At 38.7% G+C, this 18,228-nt stretch overlaps 1 protein-coding gene across 1 annotated transcript in view; it reads left to right on the top strand.

The window, feature by feature from the left end:
* VPS13B (vacuolar protein sorting 13 homolog B) overlaps nucleotides 1-18,228 on the top strand; it is a gene marked incomplete at both ends in the record, with an annotated part of 421,628 nt that overhangs the window by 367,716 nt on the left and 35,684 nt on the right. The window contains 3 exons of the mRNA XM_079533473.1: nucleotides 1,618-1,967; nucleotides 7,831-7,992; nucleotides 17,065-17,220. Coding sequence (XP_079389599.1) covers nucleotides 1,618-1,967; nucleotides 7,831-7,992; nucleotides 17,065-17,220 — 668 coding nt within the window. The remainder of the gene's footprint in view (nucleotides 1-1,617; nucleotides 1,968-7,830; nucleotides 7,993-17,064; nucleotides 17,221-18,228) is intronic.

Here is an 18,228-nt window from a genome sequence, read left to right as displayed (position 1 = left end):
TAAGCTGCGCGGCTGGCTGATCAGCCCCCTTCCTCCCTCAGGAATGGGTAACTGTAGAAGCAGTCCAGTTTTCTTAGTCTGATTAGTAGCAGCAGGTGCCACTTCATTTTTGAGCCATCTTACTGGATGAATTTGATCTTCTAAATTTTCCAGTATATTAACAGTACTATTAAAATAACTGAAGACTTTGCAACCCCCTTAGTAAGAATTCCTTGGAAGAGCTCTGAGAACTGCAGATTTAACTGTTATTTCAATTATGATCACTTTTGGAGCTACATCTGTTTTTGTTCAGTGCACTCTGTCATTGCGTTAATGGCAAATACATTCCAAGAGATCTTTAGATTATTGTCCGATTTTCAAATGCCAGGAATGCTTTCCATGGAAGATGAGCAAATATCTTAGATACTTTTGACAGGACCAGCTTTGTTTAGGAATCATTTTTGGTTTTTTTGAAACTACTATTATCAAATCATACTGAGCCTGACACTCAGCATCTAGCAAGTAATTACTTGTCTATCGGCTACCTCTATCAGTACATAATCTTCCTTGCTATTGCACTCTGTTTCCAGATGTCCGTTCTTTAAAATTGCATATGCTGGAAAAAGCAAAAAAAACGGATTAAAATCAAACCCAGCTGTTTCTTTTTCTTTTTCTTTTTCTTTTTTTTTTTTTTTCCCAGCAGCAACTGAATTTATGCTGATGCTGCTGTTGCTGTTGTTATAGCACCTAAAGACCTTGAGATTTGAGGCTCTGCTATGCTGTGTTATACACGAAGGGAGCACAACGCTTATTGTATCCATTACACTTTTATAGTATAATTGGGCTTGATCCTGGAAAGTGATGAGTGTTTTGGTTCCAAATCTGTAGAGCATTTGAGCATATGCTAATTTTAAGCATATGAGTTATTCTAGCAATATAAATAATAGCATCAATGGAAATACTCGCATACTTAATGTTACAAAGCAGTGTACGTGCTTTGCAGTGTCTGCTGCCACAGCACTCAGCACTTCACTGTCATTCGCCAGACTGAGACTGCACTGAACACAGTGAAATCTTTTTAATGATATATTTCTCATACTTCAGTCTCAGGATGCTGTTTTGTTTAACTTTTAGTATTATGGGTTAATATGCTGCAACTCAGTATGTTTGTGCTCTTAATTACTCTATAGTTGCTGCAAAGACATTTTTCATTGTGGAGCCTGTTAGCCTGCACAATCACAGTGCAACAAATGTTATATTGCTGATTTTTATTGTGTTTATAATGAGCTATGTATGGAACTTCATGTGCATCTGCCATAGCTAATATTGTCTTTGCTCCGAACAGGTGACAATTCAATGGGTTGTGTGATTTGCAGGTAAAAGAGTTTGGCTGGTGGATCTCTAGCATGAGACAATTTTAATTTACAATTCCTTTTTTTCACAGCAACTATTAATTGTAGCACTATTTTAAGTCTAAAAAATGGTATGAACAGGATTCTTTTCGGATTTCAGAAATGCCTGCACTCTTGTTTTCATCATGTATACCGTTATATGCCATTAAAAGTAATTTGCAAAACCATACATGATGTGGCAGTAGGGATGTTCTACTAACGTCTTGTTTGTTCTTTTGCCTTTCAGCACCACCAAAGTTTCTTCAGCCATTTTTATCTGATAAGAACATGCCTTCTGAGCTAGAATACATGATAATTTCCTTTGATGAGCCCCATGTTTATCTACGTCAGTGGAGTGATGAGTCAGTGTTCCAGGAGCTCCAGTTTTCCACACAAGCTGACTGTAAACTTCTGGAGTGCCGAAATGTGACTATGCAGAGTGTTGTGAAGCCTTTCAAATTCTGGGGGCAGATTGCCATTTCTGGTGGCGCAGGAGGAAGGCTGTTGGACTGCACAATAATGGTGGACCCCATTTTGATCCTTTTTGGCCAGTATGCAGTTCATTCTCTAAATACAGCAATTCAAGCTTGGCAGCAGGTACGCAAATCCAGTAGCGCAAAAATATATATAGATATATATTAGCTAATGTGATTAATTTAATTGCAAATGAGGATACCAACTGAATTCATATTAAGAAGTCCAAGATATAAAATATTTAATTTATACTCAAAGTGTTTCATGGTAGCAGTGAAAATTAGTAGGCATTGATTGCTAAACATAGCCCAAACAGCTTGAGTTTTGGTGAAATTACATGGATTTGCATCAAACTAATCAGAATCTTGGTCTTGAAATGTGTAACATTCTGTTAATGTATGAAAAGGTGAGTGGTGCAAGCAAGCACAGCTCACTTTTAAGTGGTAGAGAATATTGTTTCCAGCTACTCCTTCTATCCGTACTGAAGCTCAGCACCAGTTTCACGTTACATTCTCCACAAGCAGCATTAATGGCTGAAGCCAGTCCCAGCATAAAGCACCTTGCTTCTGCAGTGACCCCTCAAAGGCCTGTAATTCCCTTATTCCACTATAGCCTTGAAATCAAATCATTCTCTTCATCCTGCTTGAAGACCTATGTGGAGCCTGGGAATTAATTACCTATCATGGCACTACAATAACAAAGCCCCCAAAAAAGGATAAAACATCTGTTTTATATCAAAAAATTCTTTTTTAAGGGCATTCCATGGTTTTCTTGTTGCAAAAGGACATTCATAAAACAAGATCTAGTGTGATTTAAATCTTTACAGCTGGCTCAAATATCAATGTGAACAAAAATCTTTGTAGCTCCAATTTCTGCTTTTTGTCATATTTTGAACAATGCTTTTAATAAAAAACAAACATAGAAAGTAGAAAAGGGTCCTTGGTAGGCTATTTAAAGCCAAAATACAACTGACTTAGAACCAGTCCCTCATCTAAGACATGTGTGGCAACTACTGCAAAATGGCCTTCAGAAAGGTCAGTTTCCTCTTTGGATGGGAAAAAAAGGTCTCTCAGACATAGTTATACATATAAATAAAATATGGCGCATAAATATTTAAATGTTTTAAACCACATCACAGTGTGAATGAGCGACTGACTACTCTGTGCCTTGAAGGAATATTCGGAGTTGAAAAAAATGGCATTGTATATTTGATTAAGTAAAGCCATATGTCGCATAGTATATTGCTGACAGGTACATTCTATGAATAGTTGGTACTGATTTATACACGGATTTGGCAATGTTAACATGAGCCACAGGAGGATATACTTCTGTAATTGTTGCTGTAATTTTCTCGTTTCCTCTCACGTCAAGGGTACTTGCCACCATGTTCTGATGTGGTGGGTATCAAGCCCTGAGTATTTGAGATTAAAAACTCGCACCGCTTTGAAATTAGGGAGCAGTTAACACACAAGTGGGTTCAAAATGGCTATTAAATTAATTGTTACCAAGACATTTTGTATGTGGCTCTGCCTCCAGGTCGGTGCATTGGGGAGCTCTGCGCAGGGAAGGAATGAATTTTGCAACGATAAGCATAGTTTCATGTCTGCTGTTCACACAAAATACGATACAAATGCTGCCAACTAGAAACAGGAATTTAATCAGCAGGAAGGGTTATTTGAATTCTCCACATATTTTTTACTGGATTAATATCAGAAACAAGTGATGCTGTACTCAGTGGACAGGCAGATGAAGCATGAAACAATTTGGCCCTGCACCTTAAGGTCAAGAGTTCGAGATTAACAGAAGCCTCTGTCAATGTCTTTGTTTCCTAGATATGGACTAATTTTCCTTTAAGTAATGAATATTTTGAAAGTAGATTAAGCCTAAAAAACACCAGACATAAAACTCACTTATACTTCTAAGTCACATGCTGAAAATCTGAGAGGATTAGCGCTTTTTAAAAACCGTTTCCCTTTTTGACATATTTCACTGTCTAATCTTGAATCTCTGTTTAAATACGAGCCATACCAACCTAATGCATGCCGAAGGCAATAGCCATGTAACAGTTGTATCAATCAAGTAATTGGGTGGAGAAGTTAAAGATTGTTCTTGATTGGTTTTATTGTTTTAATAGCCAAGTGAAATGCATGTCTCTATCAACATACAATGTGGGGTTTGTTTGTTTGTTTTTATTCACTCCCCTTGTTTGGGACTTCAAGCCTTCACAAATGATTTTATGGCATTAGTGCTTCATGATATCTGGAGACACGGGGTCAGCTGAGAAAACAGCTCCCCAGGTATGGCACAAGCGAGTATTCCTGAGAAAAACTATTCCTTTGTGGTCTCCCAGTGTAAATGTTTTCCTAAACCCCTCCGAAGTTGTAAAAGCTCCTGTTTTAAACCTGCTGCTTTCAACCACTAGGACTTCTTTTCCTTGAGATCTGCGTGGTCCTTAACCTTTCTGTTAGCAGTTGCATAAGTTTTCTTAACGAGCCGGGATCCATCAAAATGACACCTGTGATCACAAGAGTTTCCCTGTCTTTCCACCACAAGCACAAAGAGCAAAGGAAACCGGTAGAGAAAACTTGCACGTAGCTTCAGTGTGCAGTTCTAGCTGAGAATGATGTTACACTGAAGTTTAAACAATAGGAAGAAAAATGTTTTTTTCTCTCAGAGGAACTTTGGAATAAGAAATTGCTGGAAGCCTTGTGTCCCTTAAAAAACAGTAGGAAGTACAGGAGAGAGAGAGCGTGTGTGCTTGTGCAAGTCTTCGGTAGCTTGTGAAGCACACAGAGAAAATAACTTCGTGCACATAAAGAGGCCTACGCTTTTATGGTTTGTTTCCAGATACAGAAACGCTTTGAAATAGCTGTGAGCTGAGACGTGAGCAGAAAGCCCCAAGACAGGCAAAGCCTGGTGACTAGTGTTATGGGAGGTGTTTTTCCTCTCACCAAGTAGAATTCACAAAATATTTGAAAGCCCAATAAACGAGAGACACTTTCCAGGCCTCTCAGAGAGAAAAGAACAGCTGAAAAATGATCTAAAGAGGGGCAGGAAATTATCCCCTAGGAAGTGACCCTAATCTCTATCTGATTCAAGCTGTAGATCTGCTGATTCTTTTGATTTGCAGTTTTAATTCAGGGAGGGCTTTTTTTTTTTCTTAATTCAGACTTAGGTGTTTTCAGCTCCTGGAGTCATCATTCCACCCTTCATCATCACTGCCACAAAAATTACTCCGTTCTGTTTATTTTTATTACATCTGGTTTCTTTACATTCCCTTTTATCAGTCAATATTCCTTCATTCTTCTTATGATTTTTTTTGTTGTTGTTGTTCTTTTCTGCCCACCCTAGAAGTTTCTACAGCCAGACTTCAGCAGCAACTTTGGGATGCAGTTTCCTATTACAGATGCATCAGGGACTGAAAAGCATGGGTGGTACTTTGCCAGAGGAAAATCTCCCTTGCTTACTGCAAGGAAAACAAGAGTTACCTAGAGCCCAGCCTGCATAACACATTGCTGTTGCACTGAGCTAAGAGATCCCCAAGTTTCCTTGCTAATCCTTTAGTCAGCCGTCTATCATCAAGACTTGAAACATCATCAGCTGCCTCTTAAGCCTTGCACCACAGAGCAACTCCCTGTTTTGCAAACTTTGGTGTTTCCTTGTTTAAAACTCTGGGACTGTTACAAAATGGAGCTTAAAATATCTCTGTTACTGATTCTGAGACATGTTGCTGTTAAAAGCCATGGATTCTAGTGACAAGTATCACATTTAAGGCTAATGATGAAGTCATTCATCAGCACCAAAAAGTACACAAATCTACTAATAATCCCTGGTGTGACCGTATTCCCCCAGTACAAGTGAGGAGTTCTATGCGTGCCAAAAGCTCAAGACAGAAAATTAAGCTTACTATATATTCCCTCTTCACTTTAAAAACTGCGAGAACCTACAGTATGTGTTAACTTGGTTTCACAGTTACATTCAGGTAAAAGAAAAGTTTGTCATCTTATTTTTTTTCTGTGCATAATCAATGAGAAAAATCTATTAGAGTAAAGCAATTTTCTTAAATTCCCTAGGGTTGCATCTAGGTTTGACTGTAACAACATGCTGAGCCCTATGGATAGTAAATCCTCCCTTTTTAAAAGAACATTTTGCAAAGCTGTAACAGGAAAATATATTTGTGGTAGACTTATGGGTATGTGGGTATGGCAGCTTGACAGTAAAAAGACATAGATCCACAACTAGAAAATGCCAAAATAAACTGTGCATTCTGAAGTGGCACTGTAAATGTCAGCCTTTAGCATACTTCAGTCTGCTACTGCATATGATACAGACGTAAGCTCTGTAATGAGTTTTACTGCTTTGAAAAAGTGGGATTTTGAATATGCTCTGCTAATTGTTCTTTCCACAGGAGATAGCTGATCTTATGCAGAATTCTCGAGGTTAGGAGAAAAGCTTTAATCTAAATACTCTAATGCTCAGATACTCCAGAGTGAATATTTTTCAGCACAAATGTTCACAGCTGACTGTTTTGATATTTGGTCACAAAAGAAATCACTACACCTTAGATTTTTCTGACGTTAGTAACAGCACTGAATGTGCATTCAAGGATGTTAAATTGTATGTAAAAACATACTTTGCGCATTCACTTTTTGGAAAAACTCTTCAATGTATATCACCCAGCAGTGTGCTGTGAGCAACGTATCAAACTGTTTTTCATGAATAACTATGGATCCATGGGGATCTATCAGGAAATATTTTCCTCTTTCTATTTTGATCTCTGAATTTCTGCAGGCTTTCAGCCACATTGTTATCAAAGAACCAGAGACCCACATGATCGTAGACAGAGGAGGTGCTAGCTTCATTACGTCTTTTTAAAAGGTCCGCTGAGAGAGCAAGGTGGGGAAATAGAATCAGCTCTCAATGACCACAGAGATCCTGTAAGTTAGGGAAAACGTCACAGGAAGTAAGGATGAGAAGAGAGCAGCTGGGCTGTATTGTGGGAAGAAGGTAACCAACCAATAATAAAGCATTGTCAAAAGTGTGCAAGGAGAGATGGGTCAAGGAGAGGTAATGAAAAGCACGAGAAGATTAATTATTTATGCTATATCCATTAGGTTGCATGAAGAGTGTCCAAAAATTGCTTTCTTACAGCAGTTGTTAAGGTTGTTAGATAGTTGCTTGTAAGTGCAAGATGCCAGCACAGTAGTGACCAGGTCAGAAGTACACAAGAGATGATCTCCAAATGAGATCACATTATGACTACCGCATGGATTGTCTCAACAGATTGACGAGTATCCAGATGAAAAGTGGAAAGAGAGGGATGGAAGGATGCAGTAGATAGGAGAAAGATTGTTGTAAAACCTAAGATATTTTTAAAACTTAGGATACATTTTGCTTTTTCACATTAGACAATCAAATACATTGGACTATGAATGTATCTTCAAACTAACTTTGTGAAGCTGTGAAAATACTCTCCCCGTAGATCCTGCTATCTGTTTATTTTTCGAAGCATTGCAGTATCTGTGGAGGAAGAGTCTTCTCCTGACCCACAGCAACATCTCAAGGAAAGAAGGCAGCTGGGGCAGAGGCAGTGCAGCTCCTGGCCTGAGAGAGGAACTGCCAAACATAGAGAAACCTCTTAAAGTCTATCTATAGTCTCCACATCAGCCTCTAGTGTCTCTCTGCCCTCTGTGACACACCACTTCCCATCAAGATTAATTTCATAGAAATCTTGATCATGTTTGGAAATTTTACTTTTAAATGTTAAAGGTTTGCATTACAGACAAATGAAGCTAAACGTGTTCTTTCGTATATTTTGTCAAACCGAGCGCTGGATTAGCTGAGGGTAGAGTACTGTGAGACCAAAGCTAATGGCGAGAGATCGTGAAGTATTTCTGTGTTGTAGCAGTCACCACTGGGCAGACAGCTGCCAAATGTCTTGCTATATATCTGATGCTTATTGGCTTTCAAATTCTTTTCCTTTCAGAACCAATGCCCTGAGGCAGAGGAGTTGGTCTTCAGCCATTTTGTGATCTGTAATGACACACAGGAGACACTGCGATTTGGCCAGGTGGATACCGATGAAAATATTTTGCTGGCTAGTCTCCACAGTCACCAGTACAGCTGGCGCTCTCACAAGTCCCCACAGGTATGTCACGAACAGCCCTGCAAATGCAGCTAAAGCTGACTGCTGGCTTTAGGCATTGGTTTTCTGCATGGTCTCAACTATCCGTAATGCTCCAGTTCCTCCAGGAGCCACACACTGTGGCTGCATCAGAAGGAAAAGGTAAACAAAGAGTGAGGAAATCCAGAAGTATTTAGAAGTTACTCAGGGATGGGTCTGCATGTGCACAACAGCCTTCTCAGCACTGAGAGTTTGTGGAAGCTGGAGCTTCTGAAAAAAAGCAAAAGAAGATTGCTTGCCAGGTTTTTATAACTAAAGTGATCAGTGTCTGTTTTCTGTGATGTACATTAGAGATTTGGGGAATTTTTTTAATGAATTGTTTTTACCAGAAGCATCTGTTCACTGAAATTGTTTGCAGAACAGGGTCAAACTGGACAGATCTCCCAGCTCAGCATGTGTTTGCATTAGAGAAGATTTGAAATCATCAGAAATGTCCCACTTACATAGTTTAAATAAAGCAGTATCTGCTTTGTTTTTTGGTGGTTTTTTTAGGATAAACACTGAAACTGAAACAAAATAATTTTAAATTATCAGTATTTTGATGAAACTGACTTGGTTTTCTTCATTGGTGGTGAAGAGTGGACCTTTCTTCTTTATTCAGGCTAGGGCAAGAATTTAAATCTGAAAGAAGATATTTATGGGGCAGCAAAACCATTTCTTCTCTCTTTTTACTTTACCCACGTACTGCTGAGTGGCACACAAGAGACCTGTGCCTCTTCTTCCTGCTGAGCAGCAGTGCTGCACTGAAGAGTTACTGATCCTTCTACAGAATCTAGGAGAAGTGTAGTGGCTCTGGGTTCCCAGCTCCAGTAGAGCTAGGGAAGTAGCAGCCCTAACACATCAAAAAGAAGGTGCAGTTTGGATGTTAATTCTAAACAGGAGTTGTGCCCACTTCCACTGTCGACGAGTTTCAAGTTTCATTGGGAAACAGAGATGACAAACTTACTGTGGTTTTCGTTCATATGTCAGTGGATATGCAGAACTACTGAATTTTACATGAATGCTGTAATCCATGCAGAGGAAACTCAGCCAGAGTAAACAGTTGCAGTTAACACTTACGGCGTACATAGAATTGAAGGCAGGCTAATAATGGGCCATTTCAACCCCACTGACAGGGGATTTCCTATTAATTCAGTGTGCCTTCAGAGATTTGTAGGGAAACTGGAGCTTGTTCATTTCTTGTCAACCCAAATAGGTGACTGTGCTATGGCATGGGTCAGAGGGAGAGGCAGGATCCCCCTTTACCAGTACTCAGTGATAGTACTCACTGGCATTTGGGTTACAACTGACAGGGCTGCTTCCAGTCATGCAGAGGAGAAGGAACAACAGGGCCTGTCTTAGAAAGCCAGCAAAATGTGACCTGTTTTTTATAACCAATCATCAATTGCTCTTGTAGCAGAAAAAAAGTTAAACTTTTAATAAACACGTGGAAAGAGAAGAAAATGCTTAAAGCAATTATAAATAAAAACGGAACTCAGTAAGACTTTCCACTTAATTTTTCTTATCCGTTTCCTGATTAAGATTGTCCAGGCTGGGGGAATCTTATTTTGATCATCATTCTCATTCTGCTAGTGGTGTGCTTCTGATGATAGTGGATTCTAGTAATGATGTAGTTTGTTATAATAGTGCAACTTGGAGAATTCTGGAAAAGTTAATTATCTGAAAGTGAAAAATAGAAGAGTAAAACTGTAGCATGCTATTAATGCTTCATGTCACTTGCAGCCCAGCTGCCAATGACCACAGCACTGCATATTTTTTAGCCATCCAATAAGACACTGATGTTCAGCTTATCCTTTGGGGCACAGACTTGAGCTGTATGAAACATCGACTTTTCACGACTACTATGTAAGTTTCATATTAAACAAAATGAAAGGTGAAAATGTCTAGAAGAAAACCAAGTTGCACACTAGGACATGGATAAAGTGACAGTAAGAACCTAAGACTCATTTTTCAAATATTCACTCTTCCTTTTGAAACGCAGTGATGCCAAAGGGCTTTCCCATTCCCTTTTGCTCTGATCAGATTCAGATTCACTGAAGAACTGGGCTGATAAACAATCATGAGTGTCATGTTGGATTCCCATGTCCCAGGAGATGGTGAGGCTAACAGCCTACTCCTGACTTAACCACGTTGCTGGCCAGCACTCTCTTCCAGTAGGGGGGCTCTGCCCCGCTTGTCCCAGCCCTTGGAATAGTTTCAAGAGTATTACTGCTCTTTTAACGTTTTTCAACGGCCATCACTTGCTGGGAAATTTAGAGACTAAAAAATAGCACTGAGGTAATCCCACTGAAAATATATGGAAGCATATGCTTTCCACACGCTGTGAGATAGAAGCAAGTTTTCTTTACAAAGGTTAGAGAATCTTGGCGTCCATCTGTAAGCTTTGTTCATTTGGTTAATGTTAAATCTGAATTGCTGTAAATATAGCATGCTTCCAAGGGGCAGTTCATCTAAACAGCCTAAACAGCACAATCATTTTAGGTCATACAAAATAGGTTTGTTTAAAGACTATTATGAATGTTGTCATGTGCAAATTTCTTAATGATTAATACAAATCCTTGAAATGAAAACAACTCCTCAATTAAGACTTCAGATTGTACCCATTATGCTGTGGCACTTTTCTAATTGTTTCCATCTATCAGTGTTATTACCCAAAGGTCAGAATAATGCCCAAGCATGGACAAACCCTACCAGTGTCATATTCGTGGAATGCTAGATGACTTCATAGTTATGAAATTATTTCATTTCTCATGATAATTCCCAACTTGCCAAGTTAGTGAATTTTAAGAACTCTGAGAGCAGATTGTAAGATAAATGTGAAATAATCCATACTTCTGGAGTCAGGGACTTCCCTCCAGGCATTAGTTCATACTTGACTTACTTGACTTACACTTGGGGATAAAATGAGTTAGGACAAGGTCTTAGATACCACATTCTCTTACTGGGAAAGAAAACCAACTTGCACAACTTTGGCTGGCTCATGTTTCTTGTTACACAGGCACTAAGAAGCAGCGGTTGCCATGAAATACTTTATTTAACCTCTGCAAAATGTTTTTTTAGTATGGCAAGGCAGTTTAGTTAGATGAAAATAAATAGTTTTAAAAGGATTGTATTTCTTTTACATTCACATCAATAAAATTCTCAATTTTTCTTTTGCTAATTAAGCATAGTGAGAGATGCAGTAATTACCCATTTGAATTATTTAACATAATTATGTGTTACCTGCAATACATTATTTTTGTAGTAGCTGATAATTTTATAGTGCTTCACTTGTATTTGAAATCAATATTAATGAAGTTACAGTAGGCTATAATTTACAATTTTCTGACATTCAGAAAACAATTATAGCACAGCAAGGATTTTGTTTGATCAGTTATTGGTGCTGTCCCTCTAATTGTCTGGCTTATGCTTAAGCTCCTTCTTTTATTTGGTTTTTCCCAGCCCGGTTTGTCTGAATTTCAGCAAACCTAACCTTTCCCTTTTAACTTTCACTCCAATTCCTGCAAGTCTCACTAGTTTGGCTAATATTTCAGTAATAAGTCTGAGGGCCTGTGCTCTTTCTTTTGCTCTGTTCCATCTCCTATGTTTTCCTCAGATTTCATGAGTTTTTGACCCTCCTCGGGGAGAAGACACCCCCAGTATATAGTCCTTTTCAGAGCTGGGGTAAGTCCAAAACTGATGATATTTGAAGCTTTAGGCAATTCCAGCACAAGTTGCCAGACCTCGTGAGTTCCTGTTGCAGATTTTAATGAAAGTTAGAGGTCTGTGAGATATCATTAAAAAGGAAGAGAAACTGCATCACTCCTGTGCTCCACAGACACCGCTGGCCTCTCCGTTATTATTGGATCCAGTCTGTGCTCCTTATCTTGATCTTCAAGTTGCTTTGTGGGATGGGCCCCAGTTGTGTCAAAAGTCATGTTTGTCTCCAAGACAGCTGTGTTTTTTAGGAGAACTGGAGCACATGATACATAGGGAGAAACTCTGAAGTTAGAAGAGATCAGATCTTCCTAGCAATTTACTCAGGGTTAAGGAACTCTGTCTTGCAAGACAGTAGGCAGTCCCAGAGTCCCACCAGGGATCGCAGCAAATGTAAAAACCAACCATTCTTACGAGAGTCCCCAAATGTATTCTGCAGAGGTTGTTTGCTTGCAAATAAACAGCAAAAATCTCTGTAATGCTGATTTTGCTCTGTTGTTCACTTTCTCACTCGCAGCATTGTAACAACAGCCTGTTTTCCCTTTACACTGTCCTTAATTTGAAGCAGCAGGTGCTGCGGGTAAAAGTCACTTCGTATTTTAATGTGAGCAGTGGCTTCAGTGAGAATGTGACCACGTTATTGATTATAAGCTACATACATTTATTTCTTATCAAGCTTCGGTAAGTATTCCTGGAAGAAATCTGTGCCACTTTAATTGCTGCTAAGGTAGAATTTAGGAGAATAGATCTCTGTAATTTGCTTTGCAATTTCTGAATGTACACCTAGAAACTCTTGAAAAGGTATTAGGAATTGTTACTTCACTAATGCCTTCACTGGAACACTAAAATCCATTTAAAATGTTTCTTCCCTTGTTTTAAATAGCTGGCCTGCAAAGCATGACTTCTGCTGGAATGTTCTGAGCAGTCTTAAAGGCAGTTGTAGATTGGGAAATAGCTTTAAAAACCTCCTCCTCTTTCTCCTATGAAAAAAAAAAAAAAAAAAAACACGAAGCCAAATTTTCATTTGTTGCATCTCCAGCAAGATAATAATTCATCGTTATTTATTTCCAAGTGACCATTTTTCCAGGTATTGGGCTATATCCTGTAAAGTGTAAGATGATATACAGTACTCTGTGGGTTCAGCTTAGAAGCTGTGACTTACACATCAGTTATTATGAGGATTTTTTCCTGTTTTATTGTTTAGGGATGTTACAGATGCTGTGCACAACCTTTTGTACTTAACATAATCCTCCCCAGGTTATTTGCAGAACAACATCAGGCAAAAAAAAAAAAAAAAAAAAAAAGAAAAGAAAGAAAGAAGTTTTATGTTATTTTACACTATTTCAGGAGTGAAAAATGTGTTGTCGCTTTCCTTTGGGATTTTGCATTCGAAATCAGTGGTTAGACTATATTATGTATAACCTACTTTCTAGATGATATCTGGGGCAGATAGAGATTAATGTTGTCCATGAGACACATGAATCCTCATAATTTGGTTACTGTTCTTTAACCAAAAGACAATTCCATAGTGGTTAGAGCCAGTTGGTTTCTGTGGGGTTCAGAACTTCTTTGCAGGTTGCTGAGATTCACAGTCTCTTTGGGAAACCCTGAGGGTCAGAGTTTATCTGCTGAGTGTGACCTTGTATCTGCTGGCCCGGACAGGGGTGATGGAAATTGCTTTCCTCCATCTCCTGTTTTGTCCTTTTGTCTTTCAAGGCCTGGTGGTGTAGAGAAGGTCAGATCTTCCATGTTCCATGAGAAAATCAAGCCAAAATGAAATTTAGTGACTGCTGCAGTTGACAATATGCAGAATGAACATTGCATTTGCTGTTTTCCCAAATATTATTTGTTAGTACTATTGCTAATTCTTGTCAAGTGCCACATTGTGTTGAGTGTCCTAAAAATAAGCAAAAAATGCCAGTCATCCTTCAGTCTTAGTTTTTCAATTAAAAATCACTTTAGCTTCAAATCTTACCATTCAGCTCCCATTTCTAGGTCTCCGTTTTCCTCCTTGCTCCTGCGTCATCCCATTTTACTGTCTCACTTCTCTTAAAATGACCGCTTGCTTCCATGCCACTAACCAGGTCCTCACCCGATTCCTTCAAGCCCCTCAGAATTTACATCAATGTCTCTTTTTCTCTCTCCAGAAGTCATTTACTAGTTTCACCTGGAAAGAAAATAGCATTTAACTGAAGCGAACCCAAATTACAAGCAAAATAGAAATAAATTTGTACCTAAGCATTTTGAGGGCATTTTGAGATTTGGATTACCTATACAGCTGGAAAATGCTGCCTTTTCTGGACAGGGTTCATTCTTCGTCTCATTTTTAACCCCCATTTTAGTCTCCATGCCCTGTCATATGACACTTAGCTTTATTTACTCAGATCGTATCCTTCACCCACACATCTAGCTGAAAACCTAAGCAAATTTTGAGAGGTACATAGAAACATTCTTTGAGGAACTATGATAAAAAATGCAGCTTTTCAAACCATTCCAGTAGGAACAGCTTCATCTTAGTCTACCACCCTGAAGGCAATTTCTTTCCCTTTCAAGACAGAGATCCATAATGGCTCAGATTTTAAAAGAAATCTTCCAAAACAGCAAAGTCTAGTCAAAACAAAAAGCTCTGCAGGTATGTTTCCCAACAGCAAATGGGGGTGCAAATGAAATGAGTAAAAACAATAGTCTGCTTTAAATTCTCTCTAAACTTCAGATTGCTGTTTGTCACTGGATTATGTTTATTAGAATGTTGTTGAAGTTTGCTGAATACTTTCTGTACCTTTTTGCAATGAGTTCTCTTTTCTCCTAATGTATATACCATACTTAGTTTTAGTTGTTAAACTTCTTTATAAGCACAGTTTCTAAGAAATACTTAGCATTTAAAGCTTGATAAATGAAAGGGATTATATGGCAATTGCCTTCAATCTGTATATTAGGTCAGGTTTATAACATTAGAACTCCATCTAATACCATCTAATATGACGTCTGCTAACATAATGTTCGCACTTGATTACTTAATTTTCTAAAATTACTTCGATTTTTGCTTCCTGCCATATATCTCTCTATCACTTAGTGTCATTTGCTAATCACTTCTAGCCGTGCTTTCCAGAAATCTCTCATTTGAGTAACTGGCGCACCAGAAGATCTCCTTTGTGTTTTCCTGGAATGCAGTTTCTTTGCTCGATAGGAAACTTACGCAATTCTTATATTATTATGTCATTAAATAGCTTACGGAGGTTGTTCCCTGTTGCGTGTAGTACTTACTAGTACACAATATTTAGAAAATACGGAATTCTCAACATAAAGTAATACCTCTTTTTTATTTTTCCTTTTGAACCATGACGTTAAATGCACTCTAATTGTTGTGCTACGAAGAAAATGAGTAAAGGCATCATCTGTGAGCTAATGAGCAGTCAGTGAAAGCTGACAGGGTGTTTCTTGGGAACGTTCAGCTCATGAGCAAAGCTGTTTATGCAGGGTGGGAGACGTCCTAATGTTAGAGCTACATGCAATTACTAAGCATCAATTATGGCATTTGTGTGACATCTATCTTTGGAGCACGCTATATTTTGCGTGCCTTCTTAGTACCTCTTCTCATTACTTGGCTGTCATTTCCCGCTACCAGTCTCTCCAAAGCAAACAGTTCCCTTGTTTCTCTTAGTGTTCAGATGTGATGAGATTTATTCCCAGCTGCCTCTGTAAGAAACTGAACTGATTCCAGCCATTGCAGTTGGACTTCTTTGTTTTTGTTTTTCCTTTTCTGTAACTAATACTTAAGTATCAAAGCAATGTGCTTGTTTACGACTTGGAGTGTCCTAGTGCACAATTCCCTCAAGGTCTTCTTGAATATAAGGAAGTGCCCACGCAGGAGCATACCCAAGCACGTGCCCATGCACACACTGGCACACACAAGCTTTTGTGCTTCCAGCATAAAGCTAATTTGAATCTAAATGCAACAGTCATCACTCTAACAAATTCAAAAGCCACCCACTGAATGGATGTTTTTGTTCTGTATGTAACTTGTGCAGGGGATACCGCAAATTGCAAACAGGCTACTGAGTTGTAATATCTTTGAAAGTTGTTGCTGTGGTTGTTTCTTAAAACAATGAAAAGAACAACATCCAGACATTTACAAAGTCCGACTGGCCAGATCTACGGACAGTGCTATCTGTCTTTGGAAACAAATCATGGGAGAACATAATATTTACAAGTCTCATTTTTTGCTAGTGTAAATAATCAAACCTGGGCCGGATCCTGTTCCCAATTACTTAAATTAATTAATGACAGATGGCCAAAATCAGTCTGAAATTCAACCCTCAAGGAAGAACTCCCACAAGGCCTTTATGTAACCGTTTCGAAGGACTTAAGTGATGCTTAGACTCTATGCTGGCCCTCTGCAAAGACTAAATTTTACCCAGAATTCCTATTGCTTTGATCGCTTATATATAGCTCACATTCTTAAGTTTGCACAGCCACAAAAGATCTATGCAGAGCTAAATAGCCAGATCTTCAGCTGGCGTAAATTTATGTAACTTCATTGACCTACATGGAACAGTACCAATTTTCACTACTCTGGCTTAAAGAATCTCCATGGGATAGAGGTAAGTGCGTATGGTGGGTAAGTGGATGAAAGGCTCTTCAAATGATGAAAGACTATATTGCTCTGGAAGTGATTTAGTTAAACTGGAAAAAAGCCACTCCTTTTCCGGAATAAATCACACAGGGAGTATAATTACGCAGTAAAATTTCTTCTCATGCAGTCAAGCTTGAACTTGCCACCACATTTGTATAAGAAATGAAATGTTTCCCATCTCTCAGTGATATGCTACATTCTTATATGTTTAACACATATGTAGGTCTGAGCTCTACATGTGTACATACAAAAAGATTTGTATTCTTCTACTGAGGTGAACGGTGCTTGAAATATTCTCTCTTGCCCAAAAGGCCAAAAAAAATGAACCTGCGCTCCATATTGCCTTGCTGCTAATGTGGAGATAGGATTTCTAGGATAATTTCAAATACAGTAAAGAAAATCTCTTATTTCCTGTTTTATCCTCTGTAGTCTACCGAATATATGTTGAACTGTTGTGTGCTTGACTTTTTCCATCCGCAAACACAGAGTTAAAGCAGGTAATTTACAGAAACACATGATGCAGAACCATCTTACTGTGTTGTCCATTCTTCTGTTCCTATCTAAAGTCCTAGAATGTGCAAACAATTCGGTGAACTGGTGTGCTTAGTATGGCTGAGTTTTAAAAACAAGGATATTTCCCTGTCATGGGAATTCCTATCTTACTGCAAGGCTGGCTAGTGTTGAAGTAGCAATTGTTTTCTTTCCAGCTGTTGCACATCTGTATTGAAGGCTGGGGAAACTGGCGGTGGTCTGAGCCATTCAGTGTGGACAATGCAGGGACCTTTATCCGTACCATTCAGTACAAGGGCCGCACGGCTTCACTTATTATCAAGGTTCAGCAGCTCAGTGGAGTACAAAAACAAGTGAGTACTTGATCCTGTTTGGAAAAAAATAATCTGAGTAACTTAAACCATTGTTTATTCATGAATAAACCTTATTATTCCCTTCCTAACGAGACCTGCAAAAAAGCAAGTATAACAGTATTCTGGGTACACTTAAGGAATTTTTACAACTCTTCTGTAAGAACTCATTGTCGTATGGATGTTGGCATATGAAAACTCTTAGCACCACATATTTCACGTTTCAGTAAACTTCCTTTTGAAAATTCTGACATTGGTAACTTCCACAATTTCTTGGATTTGTTAAGGTCTTGAGTTGAAGTAATTCACTTTGTTAAGAAACTTGTTCTTTTATTCTAGAATGTAATTCAGGCCTTCGTTTTATTAAAAGAGAATGAAGTAAGAATTAAATTTGAAGATGAGTTGCTGCACAGTAACTTTTCACATCATATCTTTATATAGAGATTTGTAATAGGGCTGCAGTCGTTCTGTCTGCATTGAGACAGGAGAGAGAGCGTGGGATGGGCACAACACGAATATGGCAGAATGCCTCATGTTGCACAACAGAAATACAGCTGATCAGTCAAGAGCCGTGCTGAGAGTTTGCTTGTTTGCAGTTGTGGTGCAAGGCCTTGTCAGTGAAAAGCAAATGATGGTTGTAATAGAGGTACACATGGACTGCTTTTCCTTTGTACAGCTTAGAAAAAGACAGGTGTATGTTCTGTGAGAAATAATTACAGAATCACAGAATCACCCGGGTTGGAAGGGACCTCAAGGATCATGTAGTTCCGACCCCCCTGCCTAGCAGGGCCACCAAACATACACATTTAGATCAGGACATACACATAATTCATGTGTTATAGACAGAAACAATTATAAGCTTTGAGACAGCAACCATTAATGATCTGGATCTCTGCGTGTTCCACTGTCCTGTGTCAGTGGAAACCTTATGTCTGAACTATATATATATATCACTGTTCTATTTAGAAGGCATGTAGTTCAGAGACCATCACACTGCCCTTAAAATCAAAG

This window comes from Tetrao urogallus (assembly GCF_951394365.1).
Source record: "Tetrao urogallus genome assembly, chromosome: 3".
Lineage (NCBI taxonomy): Eukaryota > Metazoa > Chordata > Aves > Galliformes > Phasianidae > Tetrao > Tetrao urogallus.
This window is presented reverse-complemented; position numbering and strand designations above follow the sequence as displayed.